Genomic DNA, 18,495 nt, shown 5'->3' on the forward strand with positions numbered 1-18,495 from the left:
GCTCACTTGTTCACACACTTGATCAGATGCATTTGCTCCGTTTCAAGATGAAGTTTCCATTCTATTGCGCTTAATTCATTTATGGTTATAAACGTTATAAAAGATAAACATTCTCAATTGCCTCTTTTTCCTCTTGATTTTTAAACCAAAAATTCTATAATTGTATATAGTTTATTATAAAATAAAATAAATACAAGTCGAAAAATCTTCTAAATTCTATAATCCAAACATAGCAAAATGTTTTCATTAGTTTGATGATCCTCGCGGAAAATTGTCATGTTTATAAAAGTGATAAATGTAAATATTGTATTATGGTATGTATATTTTTAATAAAAAATTAATTATGTTTTTATTAAATGTTATTAAATATGTTTTAAATCTATATCGATAAGTGAAGTCAATATTTCACAAAAAAAATTACAATTGTCACAAATAAGTGACACGATATTTTTTGACAGTTTTACTTTTTTTGGTGCATGTCGATGACTGCTAAATGAATACACATTATTCGCGAGAGAAATTATAAAACATTTAACACTTTCGAAAAAATAGAAAAAGCGTTATTCATCTGAAATATTTTTTAGGATAATTTTTTTAAAATTTTTTAAATTTGTAACATAGCCCCAAGCAAAAATTGACAACTGGCGCAGTACTGCGCCAGTACTGGCGGAGTACTGGCCGCCATGGTTGAACCAGTACTGGCATTTGACCGAAATGATAACGCTTTTCAGTACTGGTTTGATGTTACTGGCGCAGTACTGGTTCAGTACTGGTTTAGTACCCGTGTAGAAAAATCTTCTGGCGCTGGCATGAATCAAACCAGACCGTCTATTTTCCAATCTAGTGGAAAATTTATTGAAATTCAATGTTAATATAATAAAAAAAAATTAATTTATATTTACAAACATGTAATAATCCCCAACTTTTAACTTTCAATCAAATTAATGTTTACAACACAGAATAAACGCAAACCTACAACGAAATAAAATTTGACACTGCGAGGAATCGAACCCACAACCTACGGACTTCTAGCCTAACACTCTAACCACTACCCTATCGAAGCTACAGGAGAATAAATTTTAATTTTTGACACCTTTTACACTTACAATTAATAAAGAGCGTTTAACTGTGTAATTTAGTTAAACTATTATTTAATTGAACTAAATTCAAAAAAATCAAATTAGTAAATTACCTAATAAATTTCCATAAATTACCTCTAAAATATCCATAAATTACCATAAATTACCGACGTTAAATTTTTTAAGTCTAATTTGTGTTTTACATATTTTAGTAAACTATCGTCAAAATTTTTATAAATTATCGCATAAACATCCATAAATTACTGCAAAAATTTCCATAAATTACCATAAATTACCAACGTTAAATTTTTTAGTTAAAAATTTATCGTCAAAATTTTTATAAATTATCTCAAAAATTTCCATAAATTAACGCGAAAATTTCCATAAATTACCATAAATTACCAACGTTAAATTTTTTAGTTAAAAATTTATCGTCAAAATTTTTATAAATTTCCATAAATTACTGCAAAAATTTCCATAAATTACCATAAATTACCAACGTTAAATTTTTTAGTTAAAAATTTATCGTCAAAATTTTTATAAATTTTCTCATAAATTTCCATAATTTACCGCGAAAATTTTCATAAATTACCATAAATTACCGATATTAACTTTTTTTAGTTCTCGTTTGTGTTTTACATAGTTTTATAAACTATCGTCAAAATGTTTATAGATTACCGCATAAATTTCCGTAAATGACAGAAATCCAAAATTTTAATGATAATTTTTGCTTTACATATATTTACGAATTATTGCGAAAATTTCTATAAATTTCTACAAATTACAGCAAAAATTTCCATAAATGGCTAAAATAAAAATTTTTAATTGTAACTTATGTGGAACACATTTTTATGAATTATTGCAAAAATTTCCATAAATTACTGCATAAATTTCCATTAATTAGTTCCTAACTGACTATTGTCAGTTTACCGTGTTAGCAATACTGGCACAGTACTGGCGTAGTACTGGTTTGCCAGTGTTGTTTTCGCAATACTGGCTCAGTACTGGCATAGTACTGGCATACCAGTCTTAAAGGTCAGTACTGGCGTAGTACAGAAATTTTATTGAAGCCAGTACTGAACCAGTACTGGCAAGCCAACTGCTGGCATGCCAGTACTGGTGCAATACTGCGCCTGTTGTGAATACTGGCATTTGACAGAAATTTTTGCTTGGGGCCTTAAAAAAACTGTCATTTTTATTAAATAAACATGTTTTCTATTTGTTTTCGTGAGTTACGTGTTTTAAAAAAGCTCTCGCGAATAATATGTTTTCATTTAGGAGCCATCGATTCGTATATCATTTTAATTAGTAACAGTTTTGACCCAGTAAATGAAAATTAATTCAAACGAATTGAAATGAATTAAGATTTTTGGTAGAAAGCGTGAATTAATTTTAATTAATTTCAATTAGTTTTCATTTACTGCGTGCTGTCTTTTGTCAAAAGTTATCATTTTTAGAACCATTAAGGCTATGCAAATTCGGTTCTAATCAGCAACAAAAAAGAACTCTTCGTTCAATCACGAGGTATATTCACTCACTAACAGAAATTTTTTTTTATTTTAATTTTAGATAAAGCAGTCAAAATACATCTTAGCCACCGCAAAATTTTTTTTTGGACCGTTAAAAACCGGGAAATAACAGAAAATTTTTATCTTGACCGGAAGTTTTGTAATCTTTTGTTAAAAACACTAATATTATTTTGTAAGAAAAAATATAAATATTTATTTTAAGACTTATTAATTATATTATTTATATTTCATTATAAAAGATTGAACGATCTTTTATAAAATCATTTTTTTTTATTAGGGAATTTTATCAAAAGCACAGGAAGAATATTCAATTTCTAGAATTTTTAAGAAAATAATGAATTTTGTTGTTCAACTTAACAGACTTAAGAAAAAGGAAACTATTAAATTTAATTTTAAATTCTTTCTATTTCTAATAATAATTGAATAAAATACAATTTTAATTAAATTCATCGAAAAAATTCCACATCCTATAAAATAGTGATTTTGATTTTCGATTAAATGCCGTTCGAGCGAATGTCTATACGATCAATTGTCTTTTGGGAAGAATTCCTGCGCCTCATATTTTGCATTTCTATATTTTAGAATGTTAAATTATTATTACTAATACATATTAACATTGATTGAATTTTAAAAAGCTTCAAATTAAAGTTTTAGAAAAGTTGCAAATTGTAAAAAATTTTAATTAAAAATTCTGAATAATTTAGTTTTTTGAAATATTTTAGTTAAAATTTCTAGAAAATAATTTAATAGAAATCTTGAAAATAATTTTTAATAAGTTACAGTAGCAATTCTTATAAATTATTAAATTTTAGAGGATTCGAAATTGGAAACTTATTGAAATTTTTATACCTGAGGAAAAATAAATAATATATAATTTTAATTCAATATTTATTAAACAAATCTATTTATAAGTTCTAAATGATTTGACAAATTAAAGATATTAAAAAGTTGTATTACAAACATTGTTTGCAATTTCAATTATTTTTGGAGTAAACTAAAATATTTTTAGGGTTTTCGACAAAGTCAAAGTTTTGTTTTAAAATCATCAGGGAACTAAATATTTACTATGCTTTCATCTTTCATGGTATAATTTATTTTGACATTTGTTCTTTATAACCGGGAAAAATAATTCATAACCGGGAAATGACCGTGAATTTTTTTTATTTTATTTTGTAACAAAAATTATTTAATGAAATACGTTTTCTGGTCGTTTTGACTCAATATTTAAGTAACTAAAAACAATTAATTGACAATTTTTTCAAAAACCAAAAATATGGATTTAGCTTACAACTTGTAATTGAAATTTATTCCAAATTTAACTAATTTCAATGATATTTTTAATAGATAAATAAATTTATAATAAATTTAATTAATTTAATTAATTTATAATAAATTGCAAAAAAAATAAAAGTTTTTTAAAGAAACTAATGAAAAAATTAAAATACGACAAAAGACAACTAAAGTGTGAAATAATCAATAAATAATTACGACTAATGATTCAACAATAAAAAATTTATACAAAAAGAAATTTTTTTAAAAATAATTCATAAAAATTATAATTTTTTTATAATTAACGATTCATGGTAAAAGACTGTAGCTTATTAGTAATATAGTCTGTTAATATAAATCGTATAGTCGTACCAACGACAAAAAGTGAATGCAATTTTTTCTAAAATTCTAAACATTAGAAAATTTATTGAATTTTTTGTGAAATACATGTATGTGAGAGTATTTATAAGGATAATAAGAATTTATTTAAATCAGTGATACAAATTATCTACTATTTGTTACAGAATGTTTATTTGGAGCAATTCCTGCTATTGGAGATTTTTAGACCACTAACATCTAGGCTTGAGTAAAGTACATTCGGATCTAGTTCTTCAACTTGTTGCCATGGATCTTGCGAAGGATTACGACGATACTACTGATTATACTGAACTGTTTCTTGCAGTCCATAATGGGGACTTGAATCTTGTTCACTCTCTGTTCGCTAAATATTCGGCGACGGAAACGATACGAGGAAGGACATTGCTACATGTGGCGGCTGCAAGAGGACACACGGAAATAGCAAAATTGTTCACCACCAAGCGAGACGAAGCAGGAAACACTCCACTGCATCTGTCGATAATGAGGAATCAACCTGAGGTATTCAACCTTCTTTTAGAGGAGACTAACTTGAACGCGAAAAATCTTCGGGGTGAAAGACCTCTTCACTATGCAGTTTTGTTCAATCGTCCTGAATTTGTAAAAAAGCTTATAGAGAATGGCGCGATTATTGAGGAAAAAGATAAAGAGGGAAAAACGCCACTTTATGTTGCATTGGCGAAAGAAAACGTCCAAATGGCAGAAATTCTTTTTAAACACGGTGCAGTTTTGAGTGACAACGATTTGATATACATGGGACCTCTTCGTTCCGCAGTTAAGGAAGGAAATTTTGAAATGGTAAAGCTGCTCATGGTGAATGGATGCAACACAGTCGATATTCCAACATTCGATGGTTCTGCTCTTAAATTCGCAGTCTCGTGTGGTCATTTAGAAATTTTAGAATACCTCATGAAAAATGGTGTGAAAAGCAGTGAAACGATTAATAAGGACAAACTCCGCTTGTTTCAATCAAGTATAAAGAATGAACACATGAATATTTTTAAATACTTAGTGGATGTAGGTTTGAAAACAGAGAAACTGTCAAATATATTATATGATACAATTTCCTACAAACACTATGACCTATTTGAATATGTACTAACATGTTTGTCAAAAATCTTTGCAAAAACGCATTTTAAGGAGAAGCAGCTTCATTTTTCTATCCGAATGGGTCAAGTGGAAACTATCAAAGCCACTGTCAAGGAACCTACAAATCAGTATCAATCGAACGCTGTCGCTAAAAAGTTGGCAGTTTACATTGCTGCCGAAACTGGGAATGAAGAAATATTAGAAATCCTTTTAAAAGCTGATTATCCTGTCGATAGTTTATTCAACATAATAAGTGCCATTCACGTTGCTGCTACATTCGAGCACCCGAGATTAGTAAAGCTTCTTCTAAAAGCCGGAGCTGATGTTAATTTGCAAACTGAACATAATCTCACTCCACTGCATTTTGCAGCAACCTCAGGAAAACCAGCTGTTGTAAAATATCTCCTAGAAAACGGTGCTGATCCCACTCTAACCTGTAATTGCAGCGAAACACCATTAGCAATGGCCGTGGTCATGTTTTCTTCAAGTCAGTTTCTCACAAGCATTCCTGCTTCTAAGTTTGAGAGATTGGCCAAAGTAACGGAGTTGTTAATTCGTTTTTCAGACACCGAGGCTATTGAGAGCTTATATTTGCTGGCAATTAAAATTAAAGTGTTAAATATCACTAATTCTGAGCCAAAAGGACTAATTTGTAACGATAAAAATGCTGTATTTCGTCCAGAAATTGTTAACTGTATGTCTAGTTATCTAAGTGATGAAGCATTGCAAATGTTTTCGGAGCGAGTTCTAAATGAGTCTTTTTCATTTGGTCATTCACCAGAATTGCTACATCTTATGATGGATTATAACAATTCCAAATCATGTTGTACTATGGAAATTTATGATACGGATACAAGTTACAAGTGCAAATTAATTGTAATTTGCTACTCTAAAAACATTAGTGATCTTTTGTGTATTGAAGATACTGATTTCTCTTTTGGAGGTGATGATGATGATTACCAAATGACAGAGGAGAAATTAGCATTTTTTAAGTTGATTGTCGCGCGTTTAGTTTTGTTGACCGAAGACAATCATCAAGGTGTGTTAGAGTATTCCAAAGACAATGATCTTAATGATTGGCGAGAAAAGTGTTTAGAGGAGAAAAAGGTCTTGAAAAAGACTAAAATTAATGAAAATATGATCGTTACTTTCTATGATGTACTAACGAAATCAACTAATGAGGTTGCAATGTACACGAGCAACTGTGACTTTTTAAAAGCAATCGAATCTTCTGATACAAAATTTCCGGTATACGCTGATTTCTTAAAGACGAATGTCGAAATAGCAGAGAAAAGAAAAGAGTTCATGAACGAATGCACTAACTTAATGTTTAATTTGATCAAAAAATCTCACAAAATTCGAATTTCTCGAGCTGATATGGTTCATATATTTCAATATCTCACAATTGTAGATTTACGAAGGTTTTCAGCAGCTTGTTCCTAAGATCTAACTTTAATACTGAATTAGCGCAAATATTTTGTTTTGTATATTTTTTATGCGCCTGTCTTCCTCTATAAAGAAATTGTGATTTAAGAGTTTGTTTCGATAAATGTATTAAAAGTAATTATTAATATTAATTAAAAGTTTATTAGAAATTTTTTTAAAAAAATTTTAGTAATTTAACATTGAATAAAAAAATACGTTTTTTTCTTTTTTAACCTCTGTGAGGCCTTTATTCTTATACACTGCGATAAGATATCAAAATGATGCAACGTTTAATAGAATACATGTTTGTTTAAAATTGTTCTTTTCTATTTTTCACGAACTTCTCTTCAATATGAGTCAATACTCATAATTATACGTATGATACTTTCTGACATTTTTTAATAGAACAGTGCATTAAAAAGTATATACATAGAAATTTTTTTCTTATCAAATATAAGTATCCAATTTGATAAACCATTAATAATATTCGAAAAAATTTTATAGATATAATTTGAAATTACTGGGGTGCGTTCAAGTAACTTTCACTTTTTCTCAAAACATTTTTACTTTAAATTACACATAAAATATTTTCACTTTCAAAAAAATTTTCATTTTTACTCTATTTTTTCACCTCTACTCAGAAAATTCTCACTTTCAATAAAAAAATGTTAAATGAAATTGTAGGTGAAAATTTTTTCATAGAAAGTGAAACTTAAAATATTTTGACAATAAGTCAAAATGAAAATATTTTGAGTGAATTTCATAGTGGAAATTTTTTAAGTGAAATTGAAAATATTTTTGGTGAAATTGATAATTGAAAGTAAAAAGTTTTTGATTCAAAATGAAAATATATTTTCTGAAATTGAAAGTCAAAATATTTTTCGTGAAATTGAAAATGAAAATTTGTTTGCAAAAGTGAAATTAAGAATGTTTTGGAAGTGAAAATTCTTTGGATATTGTAAGTGAATATTTTTCTGGTGAAAATGAAAATATTTTAGGTGAAATTGAAAATTTTTTTATTCATATTAGTCGGGTGACAATTTTTTAAAAGGAGATGAAAATTTAGTGGGCATATCCTATTTCTATTCAAATCCAATCAATAAGTACAAGTATTCATTTTGGTAGATTTTCTATCCAAAACAATAATTGATAGAATTTTATTCAATATGTCCATATTTACGGATTCAGAAAACAGATTGTTTTTTCCATAAAATTTTTTAAGCAGAGGGCAGTCACGTTCTATTCTGGACTCACCTTTATTTTCATTTGCAAATATTTGTACTATTGTGGGTCGGCCTAATCTATTATTGCAATTTAGCAGTTGTGAATTGTACTTAATAGTTCATATGACTTCGCAGCTGAAGTTTCCATTCTACTGCGGTAAATACATTTATCATTTATGGTTATAAATGTCAATTGTCTCTTGTTGCTCTTGATTTACAACAATTACAATTCAAGTTCTATAAATTGTTATACGTATTATAAAATAAAATAAATATACAAGTTAGAAAATCTTGTTTTCTAAAATCCAAATATTGTAAAGTTTAATGTTTCGTCATGAAAAGTCGTCGAGTTTATAAAAGCGATAATATGTTGATATTGCATTAATCACGGTTAGTATTTTTAATCGAAATTAATTTATTATGTATTTATTAAGTGTTTTTCAATGTTTTAAAAATATATATCGATAATAAGTAAAGACAATATATTACAAACAATAACAAATTACACAAAAAAGTCGCATGTGCTTATAGTTACGGGTTACGGTGCACAACATAACCTCAAAATACACGTTGTTTCCGTTGCTGTAATTGACGCTTTTGATATCATTTCTCTTTGTTGTTTTTGTTTTAATTTTTATAAAGTTTTTATTAGTGGTTCATTATCTAAGTGACAGGAGGTTTTAGTTTCATAAATAGATTTACTTTTTTCATTAAAATTGTCGAATTTTCTATTTTAAAGGCGTCTATAAACCAGAATCACGCCGTAACTGGCACTTTTATTCTAAAATAATTTTATTTTAAACATTTATAAACCATTTTGATAACCTTAACTGTTACCTAAAAATGGATATCATTTTCGAATTTAAGATTCTTAACCATTGTCGAATAGCGAAATGAGTAGCACAAAGTTTTGTAGATAATTAATCAAAAACATTAAAACTTTGGATTTAAATATTATTAACTTCTAATAAGCTTTAATTAAATTTTCCAGCATGAAGCAATTAAAATATTATTTTTTTACTTTATAAATTCAAAATGTCTGAATGCGATGTTCAACTACAGAAAAAAGTGCTCAACCATTGAAGCTTTGCTGGCTTCAAATTTCATTAAATTTTGAAGTGTTTATAACACATTTAGGTATATGATTCTTAATCCTGAAAAATTGGTTTCAGAAATAATTTGCTTATAAGAAAGCAGTAACTGTTTGTTACTTCAAGAAAAAAATCCTAAATTATACTAAAAAACGTTTACAATAATTAAAAAATAATTGCATTTTAGAGTAATAAAGATTAATTTTATTTTCTTTCTAAAATAATGAATTCCCTCCCGTATATAATTGTATTATATACAATATAGAAGTATAGAAACTCTTGTCTGGAAAATTAGGTATTATAAATACTTGATATTAAAAAAATCGAATCGTGAACGAGGATATTATAACTTTATTTCTAAAAAAATTACTATAGGAATAAATAATATACTGACAAGATACTCATAATGAAACGCGAAATCGCTGAATTTTGATGGTATTCATATCATGAATGCTTTGCTTCGTCATGGAAATTTTCATTTTTTGAATAATAATATCATTATTGTCATACATTATTAAAATTCAATATAAGAATATTCATTTGCTATATTTATTTATTTTACAGCGGCATCACAGTTGGTCCCCTTTTCCCCTTTTACTGATCAGAAATAAAAATTTTTTTTGAAATATATTTCAATGTATGATCATGAAATTCAATTTTTGAATTTAGTTTTATTATTGATTCAGATTATTGACACTATCAAAGAATTCAAAACTGTAAGAAATTTGAGTATTAATACATTGTTAATATAAATTTTAACACGTTTTAATTTGTTGATTTGTATATATTTTTTGTCCTTTTTTTGAAGGAAAAAATTATCTTTTTCCCTTTTTTTGAGGATAAAAGGTACTGTGATGCCTGTATTTATTTAAATGTTAAATTTATATTTAAATGAATGATCATTTATTAAATATTATAAATACAAACATTTATCAAAGTTTTTTAATTTATGGTTTCTTTCGATTAATATTCCCTGATTTTTCCCTGACTAAAAAAATTCTCTGATTTACATAGTTTTTCCCTAACTTGTGGCCACTCTGAATAAAAGCTACATAATATATTCTTGTTATAATAAAATTTAAAAACTTTAGGAAACTCTAAGAGAATACTGATATTTAATGCTTCTTTGCTCAAATGTAAGATACTGATTTATCATCTTTCAATAACTTCTGTGAAATAAACAAAAACTAATAATTACCTATTATATTCTGATGTTTATTACATTATCTCTGTAACATATTCTTTTTTACTTTTTTCAATTCAAAACTTTAAACAGAAATACTAATTTTAAATTTACAGCCTTTTCGGTTCCTAATGCATTTCGCAGTTTGATTTAAATGTCAAGATTTAAATCAACATTAAAATCATGATTTATATCAAGTTGATTTAAATCATTGAAGCCCTGACACATTTTTTAAAATTTTTGTTGTAGAATTTGTAAGTGGAGCATAATACTTTCTATAATTGAGATTGTAAACTACCGTTAGAGAAACAGTAGACTACATTTGATTCAGATTCTCCTATTTGTCACCATGGATCCTACTAATGATTACAACGATACTTCTGGTTACGATGAATTGTCTCTCGCAGTTCACAATGGAGACTTAAATCTTGTTCAGTCTCTACTCAAGAAACATTCGGCGAGGGAAAAAATTCGTGGCAGGATATTGCTGAGTATAGCGACCGTAAGAAGACACACGGAGATAGCAAAATTGTTCACCGCCAAGCGAGACGAAATAGGGAACACACCTTTGCATCTGACGATAATGGGGAACCAACCTCAGATTTTCAATCTCCTTTTAGAAGAGAGTAACGTGAACGCAAAAAATTGCTTTGGCCAAAATCTACTCCACTACGCAGCTTTGTATAATCGCTCTGAATTTGCAGAAAAACTTATAGATACTGGCGCCTTTATTGAGGTAAAAGATAAAATGGGTAGAACACCTCTTTACGTTGCATTGGAGAATGGAAACATTCAGATAGCAGAAGTTCTTTTTCAACATGGAGCTGTTTTAAGTGATGACGCTTTGACAAATATGTATCCTCTTCGTGACGCTGTTGAGGAAGGAAATTTTGAAATGGTCAAACTGCTCATGGTGAATGGATGCAGCACAGTCGATATTCCAACTGATGATGATTCTTCTCTTAAACTTGCAGTATCGTCCGGTCGTTTGGACATTTTAGAATATCTCATAAAGAATGGCGAAAAAAGTAGTGAAACGATTACTAAAGATGAACTCCACTTGTTTGAAACAAGTATAAAGAATAATCGCTTTAATATTTTAAAGTATTTAGTGGACATTGGTGTGAAGACAGAAACAGTAGATGATATATTTTATGACGTAATTAATTTGAAACGTTATGACATGTGGGAGTATTTAGTAAAATTGTTGTCGACAATCTATGCAAAAACGCATTATAAAGAGAAGCAGCTTCATTTTTCAATTCGAATGGGCCAAGTGGAATCTGTTAAAGCAATCGTAAACGACCCAGCAAGTGAATATATATCGGACCCTTTTGCTAAAAAATTGGCAGTTTACATCGCTGCTGAAACTGGCAATGAAGAAATATTAGAAAATCTTCTAAAAGCTGGTTATCCTGTCGAAAGTTTATTTAAGATAACAACTCCTCTTCACGTCGCCGCAACACTCGAGCACCCGAGACTAGTGAAACTGCTCTTGAAAGCAGGAGCTGATGTTAATATACAAACTGATCATGGTCTCACTCCTTTACACTTCGCAGCAACTTCAGCGCAGCCAGCAGTAGTTAAATTTCTCCTAGAAAACGGTGCTGATCCTTCCAAGAGCAGCAATTTCGGAGGAACACCATTATTAGTGGCTTTGAGGATGGTTTCATCAATTTTTCTTCACAGACCTACTTCTATTTTAACATTCGAGAGATTGACAAAAGTCGCAGAGTTGTTAATTCGGTATTCAATCAATGAAACTAGTGACACGGGGTTAAACTTGTTAATAACAACCGCAGCTCAAATGAAGGTTTCCTCTAATAACGTCGAAGAAAATAATTCAACTCAAGGTTTAAGTGGGCAAACACCGAAGAATGACGCCGATAATTCTGCATTTCGTCCCGAAATCCTCAGATGCATATTTAATTACCTATCCGATAAAAAAATCGAACACTTTTCAGAATTAGCATTTAACGACCACTATCTACTAGAACGTACGCCGGAACTACTGAATCTTTTGATGGAATACGATGACTCGAAGTCATGTTGCGATGTTAAATTGAGTCCTAATGATAAAAGCTACAAATCCAAGTTACTTGTGATCCATTACTCTAAAAACTATACCGATCTTCTTAGTGTTAAACTACAGGATACTTCGTCAGACTCTGATGAGGATAAAACAGTTTTGCAGTTGATAGTAGCTCGCTTAGTGTTAATAATCAGAAATCGTCATTCTTGTTTGTTAAAGTTTTGCCGAAGCAACAAACTCGATGATTGGAGAAGGAAATGTGTGAAGGAGAGAGTCAGAATGCGAAAAACGAAAGTTAGCAATGATTTAAATATCACTTTCTATGATGCTTTAACCAAGTCAACTGATAAACTTGCAGTGTACGCAAGCAACAGGAACTTTCTAAAAGCAATCGAATCTTCGGAAGAAAAATTTCCAGCGTATGCTAAGTTTATAAAAGCAAATGTCGAACTAGCAGAAACTAGAAACAAATTTATAAACGAATGTTTTAGTTTCATGTCCAGTTTGGTTAAAAAATGTCACAAAATTCGAATTTCCAAAGCTGAAGTCAATCAGATTTTCAAATATCTGTCAATTGTAGATTTGCGAAGATTTTCAGCAGCTTGTTCATAAAAAATATCTTTATTGTTAAATTGACAAAAGTAATTAAACATTTAGAATTATTAAACAATAATTTGATAGTAAATAAATAATTGCCTTCGAATATACAAATGTATATTACTACATATATTCCATTGTCAACTAAGCTTGATGATTTAAAACAAAGTATTCTGAAATAATGCCGGTATAAATGTATAAATTTAGGCATTTTAAATATCACTTGTCAAATTATTTTTTGTAGTTTATAAAAGAAAACTTAAGTTTATTGAAATTAGAATATTTTCTTCTATTATTAAGTGAAACACTATAATATCATATTAAATACCACAGCTGCATATGATATTAAAATAAAAAGTACTTTTCATATAATTAGTTCTCAATTATTTCTTTCCAACCCTGCTACGCTCCAAAAATTATCTTATTTTAGAGACTAATCTGTTTGTCTCGTAAACTATGAAATTACTACGAATTTTAATACAAAACCTTCAATTTTTTCAATTTTTTTTTTTTTTTTTTTATTTTCAAATAACTTAATTTTTCAAGATCTATCATAAAATTATGACTTATAAATTATTTAATGAATAATTTTTACAATTTGTATAAATACTAAATTGATAGAAGAATTTTAGTTAAAAGTACTAAAAAAAAATTGAATTTTGGAAATTTTACAAATGATTGCAGAAATCCAATTATTTTTAAAAGTTACAAAAATTCTTCGCAAAATTTCAATACTGTTCAAAAATTTTTTAAAAATTCTCGTCAAAATTTCAATTATCTTTATAAATAATAAAATTCTCCTTCGAAATTCAATTATTTTTAGAAAAATTTTAATAAAATTCTTTGGCAAAATTTCACAGGAATTCAATTATTTACAAAATTTGAAATAAATTTCTTCGAAATAATTCAATTATTCTCATAAGTAATAAAAACTTTCACGCCAGGAATTCAATTATTTAAAATACAAAATTTCATTAAAAAAAACTCCTTTTTTTAGTTGCATTCAATAGAACAATTGACCACGGAGGAAATTTTTATGATCATTTACCATTGAATTACTTTAATGTAGTCTATTAATTTGAATCGTTATTCTTTAACAAGAATCTAGGAATCTCATTCAAATGTTAAATTCTTCTAAATGAGACTGTTTACCCTTTAATCCTATTCTACAAAATTGATTTTTCTGAAATTTCAATGTTCTAATTTTTGTTACAGAATATTTAATTGGGCCACTAGTTTCTTTACGAGATTGTGAATCACCGACAGAGCGACAGCAGACTACATTCGGATCTAGTTCTTCAATTTTTTGCCATGGATCTTGCGAAGGATTACGACGATACTACAGATTATAATCAACTGTTTCTCGCAGTCCACCATGGAGACTTAAATCTTGTTCATTCTCTGCTAAAAAAGTATTCGGCGACGGAAACGATACGTGGAAGGACTTTGCTTCATGTGGCGGCTGCAGGAGGACATGCGGAGATAGCTACACTGCTCACCACCAAGCGGGACGAAACAGGGAACACACCTCTGCATCTGGCGATAATGAGGAACCAACCTCAGGTTTTCAATCTTCTTTTAGAGGAGACTAACTTGAACGCTAGAAATCTTAAGGATGAAAGGCCTCTTCACTATGCAGCTTTATTTAATCGTCCTGATTTTGCAAAGACACTTCTAGACAATGGCGCCTCTATTGAGGTAAAAGATAAAGAGGGAAAAACGCCACTTTATGTTGCATTGGCGAAGGAAAACGTTCAAATGGCTGAAATTCTTTTTAAACACGGTGCAGTTTTGAGTGCCAACGATTTGACATACATGGGACCTCTTCGTTCCGCAGTTAAGGAAGGAAATTTTGAAATGGTAAAACTGCTCATGGCGAACGGATGTCGCACAGTCGATATTCCAACATTCGATGGTTCTGCTCTTAAACTTGCAGTATCTTGTGGTAATTTGGAAATTTTACAATATCTCATAAAGAATGGCGAGAAAAGTAGTGAAACGATTAATAAAGATGAACTCCACTTGTTCAAAACAAGCATACAGATGAAGCGCTTAGATATTTTAAAATATTTAGTAGACGTAGGTTTGAAGACAGAAACAGTGAATAATACATTTTTTGACATAATTAAGCATCGACGCTATGAAACTTGGGAATATTTATTAAAACATCTATCGAAAATTAATGCAACAACGTATTTTAGAGAGAAGCAGCTTCATTTTTCAGTTCGAATGAACCAAGTGGAAACTATTAAAGCAACTATCAAGGAAATTAAAATCCCACTGTGTCATTTCATTCCTTTCAATAGAAAATTGGCCGTTTACATTGCTGCCGAAACTGGGAATGAAGAAATATTAGAAATACTTTTAAACGCTGGTTGTCCCGTTGACAGTGTGTTTAAATTCATAAGTCCTCTTCACGTTGCAGCTACTTTTGAGCACCCGAGATTAGTAAAGCTACTCCTGAAAGCAGGAGCTGATGTTAATCTGCAAACTGAAAATGGTCTCACTCCACTACATTTCGCAGCAATATCGGTGCAACCAGCTGTCGTGAAATTCCTCCTAGAAAACGGTGCTGATCCCTGTAAAACCTGTGGTCGCTATAAAGAACCACCATTTGGATTAGCTGTACTTATGTTTTCAACAAATTTACCTTCCAGAGAAATTCCTGTTGCTATGTTTGAGAGACTGATAAAAATTACGAAAATGTTAACTACCTCTACGAATGTTGAAGAAATCGAAAGGTTATATATAGTGGCAGTTACAATAAGGGTGCTAAACATCAACAATTTAAATCAAGAGACAAATAAAGTAACATGGCCCGATTATTCTGAATTTCGTCCTGAAATTGTAAAATGTATGTCTAGTTATCTAAGTGATGAATCATTGAAAATTAATTCTGAGACGGTCTTTAATGAGTTTCAATCAGGTTTCACACCTGAATTGCTGCAACTTATGATGGATTATAATGATTCTAAATCATGTTGTACTATCGAAATAAAAGATACGGATGTAAGTTACAAGTGCAAATTGCTTATGGTTAGTTACTCTAAAAACATTGATAATCTTTTGAGTATCAATAAAGTTGACGATATCATATTTCATGATGACTACTGCGACAAAAAGGATAGAACAGAATTGGTAGAGTTGATTGTAGCGCGTTTGGTATTGTTGACCGAAGACGGTCATCCTGGTGTCTTGAAATATTGTCTGGACAATGATGTCAATGATTTGCGAGAAAAGTGCGTGAAAGAGAAGGTGGGCATGCAAAAGGCGAGAATTAATGAAAATATGATCGTTACTTTCTACGACGTATTAACGAAATCAACAAATAAAGTTGCAATGTACGCGAGCAACTGTGACTTTTTAAAAGCAATCGAATCTTCTGATAAAAAATTTCCGATCTACGCTGATTTCTTGAAGACAAGTGTCGAAGTTGCAGAGAAGAGAAAAGAGTTCATCAACGAGTGCACTACCTTAATGTTTAGTTTGGTTAAAAAATGTCACAAAATTCGAATTTCTCGAGCTGATATCGGACATATTTTTCAGTATCTCTCTATTATAGATTTGCGAAGATTTTCAGCAGTTTGTTCCTAAAATGTAATTTTTATACCGAATTAACGGAAATATTTTTTATGTATAATTTGTTAAGCGTCTTTCTTCCACGATGAAGAATATACAGAAGAATGTCTTCAGAATGTACAAAATCAAAAGAAGTTAAAACTTTTGTTCCCAAGAATGTACTGAATAGTTATTTAAACTTTTATAATAATTATTCAATTTAAGTTGATTGTCGAATTCAAATTTATGGACATAAATTACGATTACACAGATAGCTAAGCTTTGAGCTTTGAAACAATATTTTTTGATGTCGATACATTAATACTAACGAACTAATCGCTTATTAAAAAGTTTGTTTAAAAAATTTTAGCAATGTGACAAACAAAAATTCTTTTTTTCTTGTGTTAACCCTCAGAGAGGCGTTTATTCTTATAAACTGTGAAAATCTGTAAATAATACTACGTTTCATAAAATATGAAAATTTAATACATATTATTTTCTATTTGTCAGTAATTTATTTTCCTGTAATTTCCAATATCTCTCTAATTTCGGGTTACGAAACTCAAAATTTTTTATAACTACGTCATTTTTCAGTTTTCAGAAATTTTAAATTTATTATCATAAATTCAAAGAAGCAAATTAAAAGAACCTTTAAATTTAGACTTTTTGAGAGAAATTTTTTTAGAAATTTTCACAAATCTAAAATCTAATTTTCTAATTTCTTTTCTGTTAAAAGTAACAAAACACAATGTTTCGAATGCAAAAATTAATAAATAAAAGACAAATAAAGTTTTAAATGTTCAAATGAGTGAAATATTTTTTTCAATTTCAATATTTTTAAAAATATTGAAAATTACGTTACCCAGAAAAATTTAGAAATTATTTTATTTTACCAAATTTTTGAGTTAATAAGCAGACATTAAAAATTTTAAAGTTGACACTTTTCTTAAAAGAATGTTATTCTTATATTTTAACATTTATAATTTCGAATCTGATAAAATTTAATTCTTGCAGAAAATTTTATTATAAAATTAATTAAAAGAATTGAATTATTGTTTAAAATAATTTTATAAAAAAAAACATTTGAAATTAATCAAAGTCTTTCAAGAAATGCAACGAATGTAATTAAAATTGTTCTAAAGTTAATTTCGAATTCTTCTGAAGAATTTTATCGAAATTTGTGAAAATAATTCAAAAATCTTTCCAGGAATGTTATTGGAATTTTCAAAAAAAAATTAAATTCTATTAAGAATTTATATTAAAATTCTAATGAAAATAATTATAAATCCCTCCGAAGAATTTGATAACTTTATGAAAATAATTCAATACTTGTGACGAATTTTATTAAATTGTTTGAAAATAATTGAATTGTTTCGAAGATTTTCATTAAAACTTTTAAAATAAATTTAATTCTTGCAAGAAATTCAATTAATAATGTATTGAAATTAATTTTTTCGACATTTTTTAAATAATTAAATTCTTTTGAGAAATTTTATTGAAATTTTATTAGAATTTTATTAAAAATAATTGAATTAATTTATGAAACTAATGTCTAAAATAGAAAATAATAATAAAATTTGTCAAAATCCAAATTTAATTTTTTTTTAATTTTTAAGTTCCTTCAAGGAATTTGATTAAAATTGTACTGAAAATAATTAAATTCAATTTTTATTAAAATTTATTGAAAATAATTTTTTTTCAAGAAATTGTATTTTTGAAATTAATCGAATTCTTTTAAGAATTCAATTTAAATTGTATTAAAAATAGCTGAATTCATCTAAAAAATTGAATATAAAAATTTTTGAAAATAATTGAATACTTTCTGCCAAACTTATTTTTGAAAAAAAAATTGAATTCTTACCAAATCTTTGAAATTCTATAATTGTTGTAAATGTATAATAATAATTATTCAAATATAAAAAATTATTAATTTGTTACCATTTTTAAAAATTTAAAGTTTTGAATAATATTATTCAAAAATTTTAAATACATATAATAATATGTAATTGAGTTTTGGAACGTTCGTAAAAAATTGTTTAAATGTT

General features: G+C 28.3%; 2 protein-coding genes across 2 annotated transcripts; both read left to right on the top strand.

Annotated features, from left to right (window-relative positions):
- Window positions 1-55: 55 nt before the first annotated feature.
- Window positions 56-13,183, top strand: LOC122505107. Its single transcript, XM_043616568.1, has 3 exons — window positions 56-314; window positions 4,402-6,781; window positions 10,568-13,183. Exons 2-3 carry the CDS (start codon window positions 4,502-4,504, stop codon window positions 12,905-12,907), a joined length of 4,620 nt encoding a protein of 1,539 aa, XP_043472503.1. The 5' UTR covers window positions 56-314; window positions 4,402-4,501; the 3' UTR covers window positions 12,908-13,183.
- On the top strand, window positions 7,667-16,929 carry LOC122505116 (ankyrin-3-like). The gene is made up of 2 exons (XM_043616579.1): window positions 7,667-8,379; window positions 14,108-16,929. The coding sequence occupies exon 2, from the start codon at window positions 14,204-14,206 to the stop codon at window positions 16,484-16,486; it is 2,283 nt and encodes a 760-aa protein (XP_043472514.1). The 5' UTR covers window positions 7,667-8,379; window positions 14,108-14,203; the 3' UTR covers window positions 16,487-16,929.
- The last annotated feature ends 1,566 nt before the right edge of the window (window positions 16,930-18,495 follow it).

This window comes from Leptopilina heterotoma, unplaced genomic scaffold (genome assembly GCF_015476425.1).
Source record: "Leptopilina heterotoma isolate Lh14 unplaced genomic scaffold, ASM1547642v1 Lhet_113, whole genome shotgun sequence".
Lineage (NCBI taxonomy): Eukaryota > Metazoa > Arthropoda > Insecta > Hymenoptera > Figitidae > Leptopilina > Leptopilina heterotoma.

Coding starts and splice junctions, on each gene's coding strand:
- LOC122505107 (XM_043616568.1), top strand. CDS start 4,502: ATGGATCTTGCGAAGGATTACGACGATACTACTGATTATACTGAACTG. Junction 6,782..10,567: donor GGTTTTCAGCAGCTTGTTCC/TAAGATCTAACT, acceptor AACTACCGTTAG/AGAAACAGTAGACTACATTT.
- LOC122505116 (XM_043616579.1), top strand. CDS start 14,204: ATGGATCTTGCGAAGGATTACGACGATACTACAGATTATAATCAACTG.